Source organism: Heloderma suspectum, chromosome 1 (assembly GCF_057233095.1).
Source record: "Heloderma suspectum isolate Gila_16-S chromosome 1, 16-S_ref, whole genome shotgun sequence".
NCBI lineage: Eukaryota > Metazoa > Chordata > Lepidosauria > Squamata > Helodermatidae > Heloderma > Heloderma suspectum.
Window position 1 is genome coordinate 246,949,238 of NC_139458.1, and position 22,627 is coordinate 246,971,864.

Consider the following 22,627-nt stretch of genomic DNA (forward strand, 5'->3'; position numbering starts at 1 on the left):
AGCTTTATTCTTCTTTTACAACTTAACAACTCTCCAGGTAGCAACTAGATCTGAGCAGCTGAGTACCTATGCCCTACGTTGGAACAGTTGGTCCCCGTTTGAAAGGGAATTACTGGCAGACCCCTGAACTTAAGGACTAGGGAGAGTCCCTCCCCTTTTCCCTTGGACCCTCTGGGCGCAGCCGTTGTTTGCGCGCCAACCGGGCACTACGCCTCCTTTCTGCGCCCTCCATCAGAACTACTCTGGGATTCTATGGGCTCAGTGTCCACGCTGACATCATCCCCGCTCCCATGAGGCCCCCCCTCGTGCTCCTCCCCTGGGGCCCCGGGTTTGTGGGGGTACAGCTGGTGGAAGCGCCTCAGCAGCAACGGAACATGCACATTTTCCGCGGGTTCCCAGGATCGCTCATCAGGCCCGTACCCCTTCCAGTCCACCAGATATTGCAAGCGGCCACGAGAAAGGCGGGAGTCCAGAATCTCCGCGATCTCAAACTCCTCCTCCCCCTCCACCAGCACTGGCGGCGGGGGGGGGGAGCCGACTGAGCGATGAGGGTCGCCAGAAACCAGGGGGGACAGCAAGGACCGGTGAAAAACAGGATGGATCTTCATGGAGGGGGGGAGAGCCAGGTGAAAAGCAACAGGGTTAATCTGGGCTGTAATCTGGAAAGGCCCCGCGTGGCGAGGCGCGAGTTTCCTTGCGGACGAGTGAGAGGGGAGGTATTGGGTAGACAACCAAACCCAGTCCCCCGGTTGCAGAGACGGACCCAGCTGGCGCCGCCAGTCTGCAGAGGCCTTGTAGGCTGTCTTGGCTTGTTCGAGGGAGTCCCGTAAGAGGTGGTGTACCGCTCGCAACTCCTCTAAAAAGTCCTGGGCCACTGGCACCGAAGAGGGATCTAGGGTGGATGGGAAGGCCTTGGGGTGGTAACCAAAATTGGCAAAAAATGGAGTTTGGCGGGTGGAAGCATGGCAGGCATTGTTATAAGCAAATTCTGCGAGAGGCAGCAAGGAAAACTAGTCATCTTGCTGGTAATTTACATAACAGCGCAGATATTGCTCCAGAGTCGCACTGGTGCGCTTGGTCTGACCGTCCGTCTGTGGATGGTGGGCAGAGGAAAGACGGAGCGTCACGTGGAGCAACGCCAGTAGCTCCCTCCAGAAATGGGCAGTGAATTGGGCCCCCCTATCGGAAATGAGACCCTTGGGCCATCCGTGGAGGTGGAAAACATGCGCCATGAACAGCTCTACCGTCTCAGTGGCTGTGGGCAACCCAGAGCAGGGGATGAAATGGGCCATCTTAGAAAACAAATCCACCACCACCAGAATAGTGGTCTTACCATGTGAGCGAAGCAAGTCAGTGATGAAGTCAAGGGAGAGAAGTTTCCAAGGACCTGAGGGGGTAGGCAGGGGGTGAAGCAAGCCTGTGGGCTTGCCTGAGGGGGCCTTTGCCCGCTGGCAGGTTGGGCAGGAGGCGACATAGGACTTGACGTCCTGACACACACGAGGCCACCAAAAATCCCTCGTCACTCCATGCAGGGTCTTGGCGATGCCAAAATGCCCAGCTGTGGGGCAGTCGTGGCACTGATGGAGGACCCTCTCACGGAGGGGTCTAGAAGGCACATAGACCCAGCTGGAATGGTAAAGCAGGCCACCTCGCAAAGAAAAGGGGATAGAGTGGGGGGGGGCAGAGGCTAGCCCCAATTCCTCCACCTTTGTGCGAACAAAAGCATCCTGAGGCTGTGCAGAGAGAAGGAGCTCCTCCCAAGAATGAGGCACTGCAGCTGCCGCCAGGCCTTTGGGGGGAAGCCGGTCAGCCTCCTCCTTGTCAAGCACATCCCGAAAAGCTGCATACTTCTATGGGAGGATGATGGTAGCTGAAGGACTGCCAGAAGCAGACAAGTGGGGGGGGGAAGGGTTAATGCTTGGGCCGGGACTGGCGCCTCCTCCGTGAAGCAATGCTCCCGGCAGTAGGGAGATGCAAACTCCACTCGCTGAAGTCCCCAAGAAATCTGAGGGTTGTGCTTAGAGAGTCAGGAAACACCCAGCACGATTGAGTATAAGGGAACCTTGGCTAAGTGAAACTGAATCTGCTCAACGTGGGACTGGGTGCGCAGAGTGAGCGGAACTGTAATATGGGTCACCTCGCCCGAAGAGAGAGGATGCCCATCCATGGTCTGTACTGCCAAGGGGACAGGAAGGGGCAGGGTAGGAATCTTGTGGAAGAGGGCGAAGGTCTCATCCATGAAACTAGTCGTAGCCCCCGAGTCCACTAAAGCTAGTGCCTCCACCCCACCCCGCTGTGAGGAGCGGAGGTGAACATGCAACAGCAGATGGGAGGGTGGGGGGGGAAGGCACCCACCCGGTGGGGAACTGACCCCCACACTGGAGGCCCCCAACAAGCTTGGGGGGCAGTCTAGTCAGGCCTGGGGATGAGGAGGAGGAGGAGGCGGCAGCGGAGCTTTGGATTTCACTCGGCAGGTCTTGGCGAAATGACCCAGCTTTCCACATCGAAAACATAGGCGCTCAGCTCGCTGGCGCTCAAGTTCCTCTGGCGGCAGTGAGGCTCGGGTAGCTCCCAGCTGCATTGGGCTCTCCTCCACCCCAAGCGCCGGAGGAGGAAATGTGGGGGAATGGGAGGAGGGAAATCCTGGCCCCCGGCACCCCGCCGGGACTGCCGGCGCCCCTCCAGCCGACTATCTATCTGAAGAGAGGTCTGGATGAGCTCCTCCAAAGTAGGCGGGCTGGGTGTGCGCGCCAACTCATCTAAGATCTCGTCGTTCAAACCATCCAAAAACAGCCACTAGCGCGGCCTCATTCCATTGTAAATCCTGCATCAGCAAGCGAAAGGTTTTTTCGTAGCTGGAAACAGTCCTTGCCCTGCCGGAGGCGGCGAATCTCCCGAGAAGCCGTCTGTGTGCGCAGGGGGTCACTGAAAAAATGTGCCATGGCTGTCATGAAACCTTGATAGTCCCTGAGCAGGGGGTCATTAGCGAGCAGGAGCCCCGAAACCCATTTAGCTGCCATGCCTGACTGTAGGATAATGATGAAACCCACACGAAACTGTTCCGTCTGGAAATCCTCAGCTCTAAGAAGCATGTACAGCTCTGATTGGGCCCTGAAAATCTGAAAAGTCCTTCCTCACCAGAAAACTTCTCTGGCAAAGCCACCGGGCACTTGCGGCGGGGGGGAATTGGAGGTGGAGGGGGTTGAAACGCCGCCTGTAGATTCTGCACGGCAGCCGTCAGCTGAGCCATCTGATCACGGAGCATCTGGTTCTCTTGCGCCAGAGCTTGCACCGCTGGGTCCCCGGCACCCTCCATAAGGCAATAGGAGAAGAGAGAGGAGAGAAAAAAAAAGAGGAACGGGGACCAAGCTGTCAAGGGCTCCTTGGAGGCCTCTCTCAGTCTAATCCAGTAGCCAAGTCCAGACACAGACAAAGGGATTCCTTTCAAAGCTTTATTCTTCTTTTACAACTTAACAACTCTCCAGGTAGCAACTAGATCTGAGCAGCAGAGTACCTATGCCCTAAGTTGGAACAGTTGGTCCCCGTTTGAAAGGGAATTACTGGCAGATCCCTGAACTTAAGGACTAGGGAGAGGCCCTCCCCTTTTCCCTTGGACCCTCTGGGCACAGCCGTTGTTTGCGCGCCAACCAGGCACTACGCCTCCTTTCTGTGCCCTCCATTTGGCGCCACTCTCTGCGTCGGCGTCGCGCATCCACCATGTCTGCTATCCGCACTCTGTCACTCTCTGGACTGCTATCTAAGCTAGGAATGCTGGTGGGAGGAATCTCCGTCAGCTGTTGGCCCTGGGAAAGAGGAGCGCGCTCCTCTCCCAGGAGCGACTGCTCTTCCTCAGAATCAGAACTACTCTGGGATTCTATGGGCTCAGTGTCCACCCTGACACAGTGCACTCACTCGTGGAGCTCTGCATGGACCAAAACGCACCAAAGCCAATTCCTTGAAAAAACCCAGGTAATCCTCCATTCACTTCTCCTTCTGTTGTCATGGAGAAACCCCCCAGGTCTGAAGCCAGATTGAAATGGATCTTGATAATCCGCCTCATCCAGATATCCTTGGAGCTGAGAAGCCACCACACGCTCCAGCATCTTGCCCAAGAATGGAATATTGGGGGGTGTTTCTACCAGCGATTTACTCTGGGCTGGCTGTGTGTTGAGGTCATTAGGGATACATGACATCATGGCCATCCAGCAGCCACCCTGGAGCTTATCAGGGAAAAACCGAATTTCCTGAGACTGCTTCAAGTTCGATTATTTTCTTTAAGTCAGGTTCTCCCTGGTATAGTTGCTGTGTGCCCCAACCCCCGCATTGACCTCGGGTATGCTAGCCCTGCCCAGGAGTGTGCCGTTCACTGTGACCCCGGGCAAGGGTGTTTCCTGTGTGTTTCCTGTTTCTGCACAACCAATTAGTGTCTCATCAGAAGTAACTTCCCTTGTGGTCAATGAGGCTTGGCCTCTGAATGCCCACATCAGAACTTACAGAGATCCCCTGCAATTGGCATGGCACAGTTTAAAGCCCTAAGTGCTGTAAAGTGCAATCGCGAGGCTCCGATACTCCTTTGTTTGGTTTATTGCCTTAGGAAGTAACTACTTCGCCCCTTTGTTATAGAGATCCGGCGGGTTAAACTGGGGGCTTGTTTCCTGTCTTTGTGTTCTCCCCTCCCTTTCCCAGCACAAGCATATGTGCGTCTCAGAAGTAACTCCCATTGTGCTCAGTGAGGTTTGTTCCTGAAATACAGGTGCATCTGGACTTTCAGGGGAAAGGAGAAAGGGAGGGTGGGGGGGAAGCCTCTTTTATTGGTTGAGCAGCCCCTGCCAGTCAGATGACGTTCACGCCAACCCTCACCAAGAAATATGCTCTATGTCTTTCTGCTGTTGGTTTTAGAGATTTACATATTTGGACTAACAGAGGTATGGAATGTCTCAAGAATTTCTACATGCCTCAATCCATGTGCATGTGACCTTGATCTGACTTGAAGTTCCCGTCTGTCTTTAGGATTGTTTACCCATCCCATTACAAATAAGTAAACTAGATTTTTAATATATTTTTAATCTGTTTATTTTAAATCTGTATATGTTAATCTGTTGGCAGCAAGAAAGAGGAAAAGCCAACAGCTATCTGTATGAAAGTTGAATAATTTATCTTTATACCTTGGTTTGTACTTTTATAAGATGCGGACTTTTCTGTTTTCCAAACCAATGTTGGATTTCTCAAAGGAAATGCCATCCAGGTACTAAAGAAGAAACACAAGCCTGTAGGGCAGAGCCACATGCAAAGCCATAATGTTGTGTTTTCACTGCAGGAGTTCTACTGGTCAAAGAAATAAGCTTCTTTTAAAGCATGCAGTAGCTCATCATATTAGCTGTGGGAACTGCTAAACCAAAATCAGGAGGCAAAGCACTGGCCGTAAGCAAAACTTGCTTTTGTGTGCATATATTAAGTGATGATGGGATGGGTGGGGGGCCCTGCCAAGGGCTGCTGGCTGGCTGGGAATATTCATAGTGGGCTGTGATGCCAGCACCTATGAATAGGCACTTCTAGCAAGTCAGAAGACTCACACATGCATGTGGCTGATTCCAGTTGCTTTCTGTCTCCACTACTGTTTCCTGCCAGTAAAGATGAAGAGCTCAGCTGGCATTCTGTGACCATAGCCTCTTCTGATCTCTTTACTGACTGCTGCTGGGCAACTTCATTTTTTTTTCTAAGCAGATCATACTTTATAAATGAACAGAATTTGCAAATGAAAACGTTTTGGGGCCAAAGGTGAGACCAAACCATGGTTACAGAAATAAGTCCTTAGAGCTTTAGCCTCATGTGCAGCCTCCTCCTTCCTTGTGCCTGACTTCCAATACTTGTTTGTGGCAAACTGCAGTTGGACAATATAGCTGCATGGGCAAGCCATGGTTTGTACTTACCTACAAACCAGGATTTCAGGAGGCAGCAACTCAATCCATCCCAAAGAAAAAGAAATGCAAGAAAGCAAAGTGGCTGTCTGATGAGGCTTTACAAGTAGCTGAGGAAAGAAGGGAAGCGAAAAGCAAGGGAGAAAGGGGAAGATATATCCAACTGAATGCAGAGTTCCAGAGAACAGCAAGGAGAGACAAGGCCTTCTTAAATGAACAATGCAAAGAAATCGAGGAAAACAATAGAATGGGAAAGACTAGAGATCTTTTCAAGAAAATCAGAGATATCAAGGGAACGTTTTGTGCAAAGATGGGCATGATAAAGGACAGAGAAGGCAGGGACCTAACAGAAGCAGATGAGATTGAGAAGAGGTGGGAAGAATACACAGAAGGACAATACAGGAAAGATCTTAATGTCCCTGAGAGCCATGCTGTCAAGGGCTCCTTGGAGGCCTCTCTCAGTCTAATCCAGTAGCCAAGTCCAGACACAGGCAAATGGATTCTTTTCAAAGCTTTATTCCTCTTTTACAACTTAACAACTCTACTGTTAGCAACTAGATATGAGCAGCTGAGTACCTATGCCCTACGTTGGAACAGTTGGTCCCCGTTTGAAAGGGAATTACTGGCAGACCCCTGAACTTAAGGACTAGGGACAGTCCCTCCCCTTTTCCCTTGGATCCTCTGGGCGCAGCCGTTGTTTGCGCGCCAACCGGGAACTACGCCTCCTTTCTGCGCCCTCCATTTGGCGCCGCTCTCTGCATCGGCGTCGCGCATCCATCAAGTCTGCTTCCCGCGCTCTGTCACTCCCAGGACTGTTATCTAAGCTAGGAATGCTGGTGGGAGGAATCTCTGTCAGCTGTTGGCCCTGGGAAAGAGGAGCGTGCTCCTCTCCCAGGAGCGACTGCTCTTCCTCAGAATCAGAACTACTCTGGGATTCTATGGGCTCAGTGTCCACCCTGACACATGATAGTGCGGTCACTCAACTTGAGCCGGACATCCTAGAGAGTGAAATCAAGTGGGCCTTAGGAAGCATTACTAACAACAAAGGTAGCGGAGATGACAGTATTCCAGCTGAGCTATTTAAGATCCTAAAAGATAATACTGTTAAAGTGCTGCACTCAATATGCCAACAAATTTGTAACACTCAACAGTGGCCACAAGACTGGAAAAGGTCAGTTTACATTCCAATTCCAAAGAAGGGCAATGCCAAAGAGCATTCAAACTACTGTACAATTGCGCTCATTTCACATGCCAGCAAGGTGATGCTCAAAATCCTACAAGCTAGGCTTCAGCAGCATGTGAACCAAGAACTACCAGAAGTACAAGCAGGGTTTCGAAGAGGCAGAGGAACTAGAGACCAAATCGCCAACATGCGCTGGATCATGGAGAAAGCAAGAGAATTCCAGAAAAATGTCTATTTCTGCTTCATTGACTGCGCTAAAGCCTTTGATTGTGTGGATCACAACAAACTCTGGCAAATTCATAAACAGATGGGAGTACCAGACCACCTTACCTGTCTCCTGGGAAACCTGTACGAGGGACAAGAAGCAACGGTAAGAACAGGACATGGAACAACCGATTGGTTCCAAATTGGGAAAGGAGTACAAGGCTGTATATTGTCGCCCTGCTTATTTAATTTATATGCAGAGTACATCATGAGAAATGCTGGGTTGGATGAATCACAGGTCGGAATTAAAATTGCCGGGAGAATTATCAACAACCTCAGATACGCAGACGATACCACCCTAATGGCAGAAAGTGAAGAGGATCTAAAGAGCCTCTTGTTGAGGGTGAAAGTGGAGAGTGTAAAAGCTGGTTTGAAACTCCACATTAAAAAAACGAAGATCATGGCATCTGGCCCCATCACTTCCTGGCATATAGAAGGGGAAGAAATGGAAGCAGTGGCAGATTTTATTTTCTTGGGCTCCAAGATCACCACAGACGGTGACTGTAGCCATGAAATTAAAAGATGCTTGCTCCTTGGGAGGAAAGCTATGGCAAACCTAGACAGCATAGTAAGAAGCAGAGACATCATGACAAAGGTCCGTATAATCAAAGCTATGGTTTTCCCAATAGCAACGTATGGCTGTGAGAGCTGGACTGTAAGGAATGCTGAGTGCCGAAGAATCGATGCCTTTGAACGGTGGTGCTGGAGAAGACTCTTACGAGTCCCCTGGACTGCAAGGAGGTCAAATCAGTCCATCCTAAAGGAAATCAACCCTGACTGCTCATTGGAAGGGCAGATACTGAAGCTGAAGCTCAAATATTTTGGCCACCTAATGCGAAGAGAAAAGTCACTGGAAAAGACCCTGATGCTGGGAAAGATTGAAGGCAAAAGGAGAAGGGGATGGCAGAGGATGAGATGGCTAGATAGCATCACCGATGCAATGGATATGAACTTGAGCTCACTCCTGGAGAGAGTGGAGGACAGGAAGGCCTGGCATACTGTGGTCCATGGGGTCACGAAGAGTTGGACATGACTTAACAACTGAACAACAACAACAAACCAGGATCACAAACCAGAGTTGACCCTGGTTTGTGATTCTGGTTTCCAGGCAAGCCCAAACCATTGTTTACCCGTTAGCATAAACTGGCAAAATATAGTTTGCCATGAACAAGGATCAAGCCTGGAATTGTGCTTCATAAAGGGAGGAGGGAGAGGAGATGAGGCTGTGTGCGAGCTTGGGGCTTCTTGGGATATGTAATTCCAAATCATGGTTTGGCATTATGTTGACACAGGCCTAATATGTAATAATTACATTTCTACCAAAAAAAAATAGTGCTCTTTTATCCTTGGCCCATATTTTACATAATTTCTCATTGTTTTAGTATTCAGAAAATTCTCATTCTTGTTCTCAACCATTCTAGTTTAAACGAATGAGTCCAAAACTTTCTACCTAGCCTGTTTAGAATTTTTTTTAACTCTATAGTATCACCTTCTGGAGTTACTGATCTTAGAAGTAGCATCAACTACAGTTGTTAAGGGAGCAATCCTATGGCCGCTAGTCAGTGGCTAGACAGCCATAGGGTATCTTATTTTCTAGGAACTGACCTGTGAGCCTGTGCTCCAAGGTTGGTTCCTGGAGAAACGACCTTCCACACTGCCTGCAAGGCAGCGTGGAGAAGCCCCAAGCTCCGTGCTCGCAAGAGGAGTGTGAAGCGGCCGAAATGGGGCGTTCCGGGGTGAGCGGAAATGCCAGTACAACACATCCAATGTCTCGTCCAGCAGCCTCCTCCAGCTCTCTGCCATCCCGTGGCTAGACAGCCAAAAGCGGCTGTCTAGCCAAAAAAGCAGGGCAGGAGGAGCGCAGAGGGAATGATCCCCTCCGTGCTTCTCCTGCCCTGCATTGGATAGGCGTTCGGCTCTGAGTTTGGAGGCAGCTGTCTATCTAGATAGGATTGTGCCCTAAGACGATGGAAGAAGAGTGACTGAATAATGAATTCACAGGGAGTTTTATACAATGTAACGTTGTCAAAGAGACTTAGCAAGAATCTGATTGATCACATCTTATTAAACTTATTTCCTCTAGGGTGCCCTCAGCATTTCTTCCAGAAATGTTTAATTTTGGAAGATGTTCAGTGCGTGCGTGTGTGTATAGCCCTGTAACTATTCCATACCCTTGTATATGTGCATGTGGGGACTCAGGATTCCCAGTTGCATGTACATGGCTGACACAGCTGTTGTCCACACTTTACATGTTTGCTGCACGCACACCAGTGTTAAATCTGCATTTCATTCATGCAGCAAACACTTTAAATATTAAATATTTCTATGTTTTTATATATTTATTGATTTAAACTATTTATTGGCAGCTTTTTTCTGAAGCGCTGAAAGGCTTACAAGATAAAACAGTAAAATACAATAAAAATATATGTAAATCACAGCCAAGCAGAATGAATTACCAGCATGGAGCCAAATGCTAACATGCTAACAAGGCATAAACCCGGGAGCTGCCCTAACATTTTTCAACAAGAGGCTTCCAAGCTGTAGGCAAAATAAAACCATATAATTGCAGTTATGGAACAGTGTCAAATCTTAATCACATAGTCACAAAATTGGCTTTTGCTTTGGACTAATCTGGAATTGGCTCAAATTTGGGAAATCTAACCAGATTTCAATCTAGAAACTGTTCCCAAAATGGAAATGGTTTGTCAGATTTCTTTAGAAACAAATTCCCAATTTAAGATTATAAAAGCTCTAACTGTCAAGACAAAGAAACTGAGATGGCATTTCATGAGGCAGACAATCAGAATGAAGCAGTATACAATGAGAATTGATGCACACAACCTTTCCCCTTTAATTTGACAATAGTCCCTAGCCTGGCTGGAAGAACCCAGCTATTTCCACAAGCAACTCATCATGAATGTTCATACACATTTGGCCTGCAGGGCATTCCATGAAGACTTAGACTTGCCCTATTTGGTTTAGTACATAGTGATGCAAATACACCTACTTTGTATGGCACTGTGCCCACAAATCAGGAACAATTTCTTTCCTCAAATCTCTATAGCACTTTCTAGGATGAAATACATTTCAGAGGCATGTGATGGCATGGAAGAATGAAAATGGTCTCATAACGTTGTTTGCAGCATTGACAGCTCTACTTAACAGGCACCATTAAAATATTTACAAAGTAGCAGCTGCTCTTGTATTAAAACAGCTTTTTTGGCATGAAAAATAAACTTGTTAAGTGGAAGATAAGCCATTTTACTACTTTTAATATGTGTTTGCACTCTGCATGGTATGTGCAGCCAATTCTGCACAATGTGATGTTTACAAAGTAATCATAATGTATGACCTCCTTAGGCAACAGGGACAGAAGAAGCCTTTAAAATGCTGAAGCAAGCATTTAATCAGAACTCTTCATGCTCATTTTTGAAAAATTCAATACATTCAACAAATGTAACTCCTCCTAAAGATAGACTATAGGGTGTTTCTGTGGGGGGTGGGGACAGACGTAAGACTTGCAGATGTACTCAGTGAACGACTAAGCCAGAGAGATTCCATTTGGTGCCTGTTCAAATGAGGAAGACTGCAAAACACCTCATAAAAATGGTGTAAGCAGAGAAATGCTGCAAGACTGCAAGTGGTATAAAATAGAACAGTGGAGTTATAGCCCCAAATTAGAAATGTGCATATGTTCTTTTTAAATGAAGACTCTAATGGGGGACAGTGTAAACATGCAGTGTTATCTATGTCAGGGAATTAGACTACTGAGGAAGGAGGCCAGGATGAATGTCCTTTTGCTGGGTCATAAGAATCTGTTTTTGACCTAGACGAGCCTGCCAAAGTGAGCACTAGGAATCCCATATGATACACTGAGTCAAGGCTGAATAAAAGCTGGAATTCTAGGACTGAAATCCTATTTCCAGTTACTTGGAAGTAAGCCCCACTGTATGAAGCAGGGCCCCACCCACATGGAGACACTTTCTGAGAAGATTCTATGTAAAACTGGATTTTCATCATTTCGGATTTGCTCCTTGCATGGCACACATTGCTAGCTAAGGTGGTGTATGTTGGGGAAAAAACACTGTCTTGGGCAAACGTCAGCAGTAGAAACTGCACTATTTTGTGCATATGTGAGCAGAGTCCCGCGACCAAACAACATGTGATCAACAAATTTCCTTCCATCTTTTTTTTTAATGTTCATTCAGCTTGGTGAGAAAGTGATGATTTTTTTCATCCCAAAAGCAACCTGCTGACTTCCACAGGAGTAAGCTTCATTGAACAGAATGTGATTTACTTCTGGGCAGACCTGGCTATCAGCACGGTTTCAGCAGTTGTTCCTTGAGGCAAAGAAAGGAGAGAATCAGGAAGGCAGGCGGGGGGGGGGGGCATTGCAGGAATGAGTGAAAACTACTCTGGGGAGGGATCAATGTTTCCTTCATTTTTTTTTTGCCATTCAGTAAGCCTTCAGAGATGCGATACTATGATGCTGTGTGGAGATTTTTTTGTTTGCAAAGGGAACCCAAAAGCAACCTGCTGACTTTCTCAGGAGTAATCCTCATTGAAAAACAGTGATTTACTTCTGAGTAGGCATGGTCATCCATGCCAGCTTGTTGTTCCTTGAGGCAAAGAAATTAAAAAGGAGAGAGAACTGGCCCCATTCACATTCGAAGGTGTGGAGATAGGAGATACACATTTCAAGCCCCCCCCCCCCATCAGTGTATGGAGAAGCCAATGGTTAACTCCTTCCATTCCTTCGCTTTCCTGTAAGAGCGGAGATTTGAAACAACAGGCTTGCACCTCGCCCCCTTCCCTGCTCCTGTGCTCAGTGAAATGCAATGGATGACAACCTGCCAAGCACCACCAGCACCAAGGAGCCAGCTGTGCCGAAGAGTGCCAGGAGCCCTACTGGCAGAGAGGTGGCCAGGTGGCAGAAGGGTGGCTCCTAACAGTGCCCCTCTGCCGCCCCCTTTGCTTGCTTCCTTGCCTCTGCTCCTTACATCTGAGTATGTTTACAAAGCAGCGATTGCAACTTTCCCGTCCTCCTATTCCTCCCAATAGGGCTCTTCCACCCTTCTCTCTGCTCGCTGCTGTTATAGAAAAGTGCATCCACCCCTTGTTTCTGCTCCCGTCTGCTCCTTACATCTGAGAAGACATGTTTACAAAGCCCTGATCATTTGCTCCTGTGCATGTCTGGAAAAGCACTTATGAGTGCAACTTTCCTTCCTCCCCTCTGATCTTTTAATCTGTAATCCTGGGAGAATGGCTTCCCTCCCTTTCTGCTCCTTACATCTGAATAGACATGTTTAGCCAATACCTCTTTCTCCACGATTAGCCAATTAGCAGCTTGCTACCCGCCCTCATCTTCCTTGCTGCAAAACATCAAAACAACGTAGCCGCATTTAATTTGGGGATACGGGGCACTCTCCCCTGGAACTGTGCAGAGGCTGGGTTAAAGGAAAAATGCAGCACAAAACAACTTTGCGAAAAATGCAGGTTTTTGGCAGGAAAAGCCAGGCTTGCTGCGGAGTGTCAACAACATCATGTGACAAAAGACTGTGAGCCACAGTAGCACTGGGGTAAACCTCCTGTTTAGATGGGTCTCAGGACTCACTTCGGGACAAACATGCTTAAAATTACACTAAGTGCTGAGCCAGTCAAGGACAAAGCCCTCAGTTAGAAGGAGCTACATAGGCCTCTTTAGACAGGCAACCCTCCAAATATTGATAAGTAGAATGGTCCCTCTTCCCAAAATGCAAAAAAATCCCTTGGTTATAATGTGGCACATGCTACCCTGAAATAGAATTTTCAGTTTGAGTAATTTCCAGTTAACAATATGGGTTTGCACCTGTCTTCACCTTTACACATTGGACTGGACAAGGAAATCTATAAGATAAAGAACCAATTACAGGAAGGAGTCTTACAGCCCAATCCTATGCATGTTTACTCAAAGTAGGTCCCATTAAGTTTTTCAGTTTGTTTTATATCTGGTATTGTATTTAACATTTTTGCACGGCTGCTAACTTTTGTTTGGTTATTATTTTTATACTGTAGTTTTACACTTTTATATTGCATTTCAATGTCTGTATTTCATTGTCTTGTATTTTATAGTTTTAATTGTTGTGAACCACCCAGAGAGTTTCAGCTATTGGGCAGTATAAAAATGTAATAAAGAAATAAAGTTCAGTGGGATTTACACGATGCCTGAAAATCATGAGATGGTATTGGTGACTTCTTATGGGAATTGACTTCAGGATAAGCTGTCAGCTATGATAAGTGCCTTTTGGTGAGGTACTTTCAGAATCATCATTTATCGTCATATTTATGTACCATCTTTCCACAAATGTCAAGGCAATGTTCAACAATTCAAATAAAAACAATAATATATAAAATCAAAAACAATCAACCATATTAAAATAACATTGAAGCATTGAGTAGTATCCGATAGGGTCCATGCATGTGCAGCCAGCCCCACCAGCCCAGGTCTGTGTGTGGCTGTGATATAACACTTCTGGGGCAAGTGCCAGAGGTGCGACCTGCCCCTTTCAGAAACAAGTGTTTTCGCTCATGTCAGCATTTGCCCCTGTGTGGACCTGGGCTGGTGGGGCTGGGTGCGTGCAGACTGGGCCCCAACGGGGCTAAGGCTGCATGCACATCCCCCATTGGATACTATCCATTAAAACCACTATTCACAACTTAAAAGGCCAAATCAAACAGATGATTCTTTACTTTCTGAAAAGCCAAGAAAGTGGGGACCAATCTTAGCTCTGAAGTGAGAGCATTCTACACTTTGGGAGTGATGCAGAAGAACGCCCTTTCATGCATGTCCAACCAAAGGTCTTCTGCAAGTGGGGTGTCCCCAAAAGGGCCTCTTCTGCAGATCTTAATCACCAGACAAGTTCATAATGAAACAGATGGTCCCTCAGAGAGCAAAGCCCTAAACAGTTTAAAGCTTTAACAGTTAAGACCAACATCTTGAATTGGACCGAGAAAACAACTGGCAACTCATGCAGACCAGTGTGATATGTTCACAATAGTATGCACTGATTGGCAGCTTGGCTGCCACATTTTGTAGCTTCTGCTACTATTAATCAGTATGTTACAAATAACTGTTTAAAAAAGATAATTCGAAAGGGGAATATACCAGATACCCGTCTAAAATATGTCTTCTTAGATTACTGGTTTTTATTGCAATCTATAAATGATGTATCTCATATTTAGAGGTTGTTTGTAAACACTGAATTACATTTGTATTGATGTTTTCCGATTCTTGTGATTTTCTGCTCATTTGTATTTTGTAGCTATACATCAGGGATGGGGAACCTCTGGCCCATGGGCCTAATACAGCCTGTGGGGGTTCCCCATCTGCCCTGGCAGCGTCTTCCCCTGGTCCTGCCCCCTCTGGCAAGGAGGAAAAGAAGCAGATCACAGATAAGTACTTTCCCCTGCTTAGCATTGAAAAGTAATTCCCTTTCTCAGTGCTTAGCAGGTGAAAACTCTTATCTCCAATCAGCTGCTGACCAGGGGAGCAAGCTGATCCGGTGAGTGATTCAATCCTGTTTCCTTCCGAGCATTGCCCTGCAGAGGCTTGTCCTGTTTACCTCTGAGTAGACATGATGCTCATGGTTCCTTTTGAGTAGACATGCCTCCTACTATAAATTGGTAACAATGGAATTTGGGGCATTTGGGTAGGAGGCCCTACTCACTGCTGCCTTTGGCCCCACCCACCACCAGAATATAGCCCCTGAGAATTTCTCTGAAGTTGAATTCAGCCCTTGAGGGGAAAAAGGTTCATCACCCCTGCCCTTCACAGAGTACATTGCAATAGGGTTAGGATTGGATAACTGTTGCCATATCAGACTGATTCAGGAATGGTTACAGCTGGCACACTAAACATAGTTGTGCCAACACACTCCTTGCCACTGCTGACACCTGAAAATCTAGGGATAGTGTAGGATCAAGCAGCACCCCCAAGCTACGAACCTGACATTTTGGGCGAAATGACCCCAACCCCAGGTTTTCTACTGGCCAGTGGCATCTCTGTCTTGTCTGGATTTAATCTGAGCTTGCTCACCCTCATCTGACCTATTATCGAACCCAGGCAATGATCAAGAGTATCAGATGGTTCCTTGGAGTTAGGCAACAAAGGGCAGTAGAGCTGGGTGCCATCAGCATATTAATGGCACCTCATTCCAAAGCTCTGGATGACGTCTCACAGTGGTTTCATGTATATAACACGGGACAGGATAAAACCCCAGAGTGCCAGTTCCCCAAAGGCCCAACCATGCCAAGCAGTTCAGAAGGATACCCTGGTCAAAGGTATTGAAAGCTCCCCAAAGGCCCAAGAGAACCAATAGGGATGCACTCCCCCCATCCAATTCCCAGTGTAGGTCATTCACTAAGGTGACCAAAGCAATCACAGCCCCATATCGTGGCCAAAAGGCTGATTGAGAAATAGGTCCACATAATCAGTACCATATTATCTGGAACTCCAGATGTGTCTGGAGTTGCAAAACTCTTAAGGGACAATAACAGAGTTCTTGAAGTTGCTTTCAGGAGATGCAGGTTTTCATTGCAAAATTGGATGTACTGTTGGTGCAGCTAGGTAACAAGAAATGCAAGTTTCTTACCTGTAACTGTAGTTCTTTTGAGTGGTCATCTGTGCATTCACACATATGGGCTCTGTGCCTGCACTGAGTCTCATTCAGGAAGCTTCTATAGCTGAGGAATGTTTTTGGTGGGAACCCTCCCCCACCATCCACTGCACATGTCCTAGGGGGTTCCTGCCCATTCCCTCAGTTCCTTGAGACCGCCTAATGTGGCCTCGGACCTGAGGGAAACCAATTACGCCTCAGTACCAACATCGGATCCGACACTGACACTGAAGCAGGGATGGTGGGAGGGTTGTGTGAATGCACAGATGATCACTTGAACAACTACAGTTACAGATAAACAATCTGCATTTCTTCTTCATGGTCTCTTTGCATCACACATATGGGCAATTAACAAGCTCGCTTACCAGTGGTGGGTAGGTGTCTTATGCCAAGATGACAGAACGGCTCACCCAAACACACTGTCTGAACGTGCCTTGACATTGAGTTTGTAGTGCTTCACAAACGTCGACGGTTTCGACCATGTTGCTGCCCTACGTAAGTCCGACAGCAGCAAGCCTTTGGTAAAAGCTGTAGACATGGCTACTCCTCGACTAGAATGCGCTCCGATGTGAGAAGGGCACTCCAACCCAATCATAGGTCAGGCCAATGGTTTGCACAATCCACAAAGCTAGTCTTTGGGAAGAGACAGGAGAACCCTTCTTGGAGCCCCCATAGCAAACGAAAAGGCGCTGTGTGGTATGGAATGGCACTATCCTGGATTTGTAAAAGGCCAATGCCCTCTTGACATCGAGAACATGCAACTTTCTCCCCAAGTCAGAAAAAGGATCCAGGAAGAAAGGTGGTAACGATATGGGTTGGTTGACGTGGAAATCAGAGACCACCTTCGGCAGGAAGTCAATGTCCGGACTTAGGTCAACCTTGTCCTTGTGGAAAATCATGTAGGGATGATGACCAAGAAAGCAACTTTCCATGAAAGGAGGCAAAGGCCTGTCGTGGCCAGAGGTTTGAAGGGCTTCGAGAGAAGGGCATGCAGGACAACAGAGAGACTCCACTGAGGAACCAGAGTTCGAACTGCAGGAGCCAAGTCCTTTAGACCCCGCAGGAAATGATGAGCAGTAGGGTGAGTAAAGAGGGAAAAACCTTGAGCTGGCCCTCTGTAACAAGAAAGAGACGCCAAATAAACTCTTATGGATGAAAGTTTTAAACCTTTTTGAAACAAACTATGCAAAAAGAAAAGAACATTCTCAACTAATGCCTGAAGAGAATCGAAAGCATGAAGATTAGCAAAAGTCAGAAAAGATGACTACTTTGCAGCATAGGACCGAAGGGTAGCCGGCTTCCTAGTCACATCCAGGATTGCCTGAACTCAGAGTTGAACTCAAGGAAAAACATTCATTGCCGAATCCTCCAAGCCATTAGCTTCAGAGTGTTAAGATCCAGGTGACGAATCCTGCCTCGATCCCAAGAGATGAGGTCTGGAACTTGTGGAACATGCAAGAACTTTCTCCTTGACAGATGCGATAGGGTTGGAAACAATGTCTGCCTTGGCCACCAAGGAGCAATTAGAATGCAGTCCATGTGGTTGTGTGCTATCTCCATTTCCTCTCCTTGGATTGGAGAGGAAATGGGGGGAATAGATAAAACAGTTCCCCTCACCACTGTACCTGGAACCCCAAGGACAATAGACTGATCTCTGCTCTCGTGCAGAAGTAGAGGCATGCCACATTTGCTGGGGTCATGAACAAATCTGCTGTAGGATAGCCTCAGTCCAGGAAGAGACAATCCAAAATGCAAGCCGACATCTGCCACTTGTGAGGCGACTGGTATGCCCAACTTAGGTCATCTACCAAAACACTGTCTTGTCCAGCAACGTGAAGAACACTCAAGAGGATGCCCTGCTGAATTGGAAAATGTCCAGAGTGAGGTTGACAAGTCTGGAAGAGTGCGTCCCGCCTTGACTCCGGATGTGCCACAAGACCATCATATTGTTGGGCAGGATTCACACATGTCGACCTTGAAGGTACGGCTCAAAAGCTTGCATCGCTTTCCGAGCCACAAGAAACTCTAGGAAGTTTATGTGGCACTTCTTTTCTTTTGCAGACCAGATGCCCTGAGTCTGCAATGGGCCACAGCGGGCTTCCCATCTGGAGAGAGATGCATCTGCCATCAGGATTCATGTAGGAGGCAGTTGGACGAAGGGCATGCCTCGGTCCAAGTTGGTATCAGTCAAACTGTTGTTTGGCCACATATGGTTGAGGCCGAAACCACTTGCAGCTTCTGCACTGGTGCTGCGTGGGTTGAGGGCCCAGGCCCATCTTATGGGCGGTTGTCTTCGCTTTCTGGACAGAGTCCATTTGCTCGTCTGTTTTGGGGTTAAAGAGCCCTTCCCTGTCAAAGGGCAAATCCTCTATTCAGGACTGGGCTTCAGGAGTCAAGCCCACAGACCTTAACCAATCATGCCTCCTGAGGGCGATGGCGCCAACCATTAACTTGGAGCTACAGTCCACCTCATGCCAACAGCTATTAATTTGCTGTCTCGACAGCTTGACAGCCTCAGCATGGAAGACCCTGGCTAGATCCTTTTGATCTTCTGGGAGGTAGGCACAAAGGGAGTCCATCTTCTCCCACAGGAATAACGGCTATCTGGTCATCATGGCCTGGTAATTGGCCACACGGAGTCCCAGGGCAGCCGAGGAATACATTCTCCTACCCAAAAGTTCCAATCTTCTCCCCTCTTTGTCAACAGGCAACACATGACGCTTTTGCGACCATCCCTGCACAAATTCCACAATGATGGAGTTGGGTCGCCGGTATAAATAGTGGAATGCTGCGTCCTTCTCCTGCACCCTGTAAAAGGGCTCAAGGTGCTTAGACGTCAGAGCCATGGAAAATGGAATCTTCCAGGACTGTTGAACGGTCTGAAGCAGGGTCGGGAGGAAGGGTAGCACAACCGGTTTCAACCATTTGGTATAGAGTGTGTCGAAGACAGGATCCTTTATATGCTCCTCCAGCTGCTGTACTTCGATGCCCAAAGAATGGGCCATCCTGCTGATTTGCTCAGTGAAGTTGAAGATGTCCTCTGAAGGGGAGGCTTCTTCCTGGGATCTCACTACATCATCCGGAGATGGGATGGAAGGTGGGAATAGACGAGTATGAAGAAGAATCAGGAAGAAAAACTGCCTGACTGCTAGAGCAATACGACAGTGGAACTAATTACCTAGGGAGGTAGTGGGCTCTCCCACATGGGAGGCATTCAAGACGAGGCTGGACTGTCATCTGTCAGGGATGCTCTGACTTGGATTCCTGCATTGAGCAGGGGGTTGGACTCAATGGCCTTGTAGGCCCCTTCCAACCCTACTATTCTATGATTCTATGAATCCAACTGGTAATCATCAGCTGAGACATAATGTGAGGCTGCTTGTTGCATGGGAGCTGCAGACGGGTTTGGCTGTGGGTCTGATGCTGGAATCAAGTGAGACGGTTTTGTTGTTCAGTCGTTAAGTCATGTCCGACTCTTCATAACCCCATGGACCATAGCACACCAGGCCTTCCTGTTGTCCTCTCTCTCCTGGAGTGTGCTCAAGTCCATATTCATTGCATCGGTGATGCTATCTAGCCATCTCATCCTCTGCTGTCCCATTCTCCTTTTGCCTTCAATCTTTCCCAGCATTAGGGTCTTTTCCAGTGACTTTTCTCTTCGCATTAGGTGGCCAAAATATTTGAGCTTCAGCTTCAGTATCTGTCTTTCCAATGAGCAGTCAAGGTTGATTTCCTTTAGGATGGACTGATTTGACCTCCTTGCAGTCCAGGGGACTCATAAGAGTCTTCTCCAGCACCACAGTTCAAAAGCATCAATTCTTCAGTGCTCAGCCTTCCTTATAGTCCACCTCTCACAGCCATACATTGCTACTAGGAAAACCATAGATTTGATTATACGAATCTTTGTCGGCAAGGTGATGTCTCTGCTTCTTACTATGCTGTCTAGGTTTGCCATAGCTTTCCTCCCAAGGAACAAGCGTCTGTTAATTTCATGGCTATAGTCACTGTCTGCAGTGATGTTGGAGCCCAAGAAAATAAAATCTGTCACTGCTTCCATTTCTTCCCCTTCTATATGCCAGGATGTGATGGGGCCAGATGCCATGATCTTCGTTTTTTTAATGTGGAGTTTCAAACCAGCTTTTGCACTCTCCACTTTCACCCTCAACAAGAGGCTCTTTAGATCCTCTTCGCTTTCTGCCATTAGGGTGGTATCGTCTGCGTATCTGAGGTTGCTGGTAATTCTCCCGGCAATCTTAATTCCGACTTGTGATTCATTCAACCCGGCGTTTCTCATGATGTACTCTGCATATAAATTAAATAAGCAGGGTGACAATATGCAGCCTTGTCGTACTCCTTTCCCAATTTGGAACCAATCGGTTGTTCCATGTCCGGTTCTTACTGTTGCTTCTTGACCCTCGTACAGGTTTCTCAGGAGACAGGTAAGGTGGTCTGGTACTCCCATCTGTTTATGAATTTGCCAGAGTTTGTTGTGATCCACACAATCAAAGGCTTTAGCATAGTCAATGAAGCAGAAATAGACCTTTTTCTGGAATTCCCTTGCTTTCTCCATGATCCAGCACATGTTGGCAATTTGATCTCTAGTTCCTCTGCCTCTTCGAACCCCAACTTGTACTTCCGGTAGTTCTCGGTTCACATACTGCTGAAGCCTAGCTTGTAGGATTTTGAGCATCACCTTGCTGGCATGTGAAATGAGCGCAATTGTATGGTAGTTTGAACACTCTTTGGCATTGCCCTTCTTTGGAATTGGAATGTAAATTAACCTTTTCCAGTCTTGTGGCCGCTGTTGAGTGTTCCAAATTTGTTGGCATATTAAGTGCAGCACTTTAACAGCATCATCTTTTAGGACTTTAAATAGCTCAGCTGGAATACTGTCATCTCTGCTAGCTTTGTTGTTAGTATTGCTTCCTAAGGCCAACTTGACTTCACTCTGTAAGAGGTCCGGCTCAAGTTCAGTGACCGCTCTATCATGGCTATCAGGGACATTCAGATCTTTCCTCTATAGTTCTTCTGTATATTCTTTCCACCTCTTCTTAATCTCATCTGCTTCTGTTAGGTCCCTCCCTTCTTTGTCCTTTATCATGCCCGTCTTTGCACAAAACGTTCTCTTGAGATCTCCGATTTTCTTGAAGAGATCTCTAGTCTTTCCCATTCTGTTGTTTTCCTCGATTTCTTTGCATTGTTCATTTAAGAAGGCCTTCTTGTCTCTCCTTGCTATTCTCTGGAAATCTGCATTGGGCGTATCTTCCCCTTTCTCCCTTGCTTTTCGCTTCACTTCTTTCCTCAGCTACTTGTCAAGCCTCATCAGACAGCCACTTGGCTTTCTTGCATTTCTTTTCCTTTGGGATGGATTGAGTTGCTGCCTCCTGAATAATGTTACGGACCTCCATCCATAGTTCCTCAGGCACTCTGTCTATCAGGTCTAATCCCTGAAATCTATTCCTCACCTCCACTGTGTATTCATAAGGGATATGACCATTTAGGTCATACCTGAATGGTTTAGTGGTTTCCCCTACGTTCTTCAATTTAAGCTGAAATTTTGCAAGAAGCAGCTCATGATCTGAGCGACAGTCAGCTCCAGGTCTTGTTTTTACTGACTGTATAGAGCTTCTCCATCTTTGGCTGCAAAGGACATAATCAATCTGATTTCGATATTGACCATCTGGTGATGTCCATGTGTAGAGTTCACTCTTTCTGGTGCTACTTGGAAATTCCCTCTGCTCTTCCCCAGTAGTATATTGGACACCTTCCGACCTGAGGGGCTCATCTTCCGACATCATATCTTTTGGCCTTGTGATACGTTCCATGGGGTTTTCTTGGCAAGAATACTGGAGTGGGTTGCCATTTCCTTCTCCAGTGGACCACATTTTGTCAGAACTCTCTGCCATGACCTGTCCATCTTGGGTGGCCCTGCACGGCATAGCTTATGGCTTCACTGAGTTACGCAAGCCCCTTCGCCCCAACAAGGCAGTGATCCATGAAGGGGTTGGTTTAGGGGCCTCTAATCGGTTTAGTCGGTTTAGGGGCCTCTAATTGATTCCACAGCAACGAAGAGGAATGAGGGGCACAGGTGAAGGTACAAGGAACCCATCTCTTGCAGGAGGATGAGAAACAGTTTCCAATGCCCACAGCAGATACTGAGGTGAGGCTGCTCCCGTATATCTGGAGTGCTCAGATAAGTACTCTCGGTCCCAAAGAGTACACCAGTCCTCGAAATGTAAGGCTGTTGTGGAGGGCAAGACCATTCTGAACTCCTCTCCCAGTCACCATGAGGAGACCTTGACCTGTCCCTATAGTGGAAGTCAAAGTGGCAATCCCCATAGGGAGAATGACACAGCCCAAGATGAAACCGATGCTCTTGATCCTGAGGAGGGCATGGGAGATAACAACGTGGGGCTTCTTGCCTCATTGTTGACTGATGATCTCCGGATGGAGAAAACTCTCAATCCTGAGAGCCTGGCAGATTTCACTCTCTGACACCATCGACACTGGCTTGATGACTGGAGTGGTTGGTACTGGTGACAATACACGAACTGGTGAATCCAGCAAAGGAGGAGGTGCTGGAATTGTTGGTTTGGAAGATTTTTCGG

General features: G+C 47.4%; 1 protein-coding gene across 10 annotated transcripts in view; it reads right to left on the reverse strand.

Annotated features, from left to right (window-relative positions):
• The window catches only part of WDPCP (WD repeat containing planar cell polarity effector), a 303,153-nt gene that overhangs the window by 26,131 nt on the left and 254,395 nt on the right, over nucleotides 1–22,627 (reverse strand). For 2 of the 10 annotated variants that reach the window (XM_084823185.1, XM_084823204.1), the window contains exon 15: nucleotides 9,355–11,705. The exons of the other annotated variants lie outside the window; for them this stretch is intronic. In XM_084823185.1, the coding sequence (XP_084679311.1) occupies nucleotides 11,659–11,705 (47 nt within the window). In that variant the 3' untranslated portion in view covers nucleotides 9,355–11,658. Of the gene's footprint in view, nucleotides 1–9,354; nucleotides 11,706–22,627 lie in introns of those variants that run through there. 10 annotated transcript variants of the gene reach the window in all.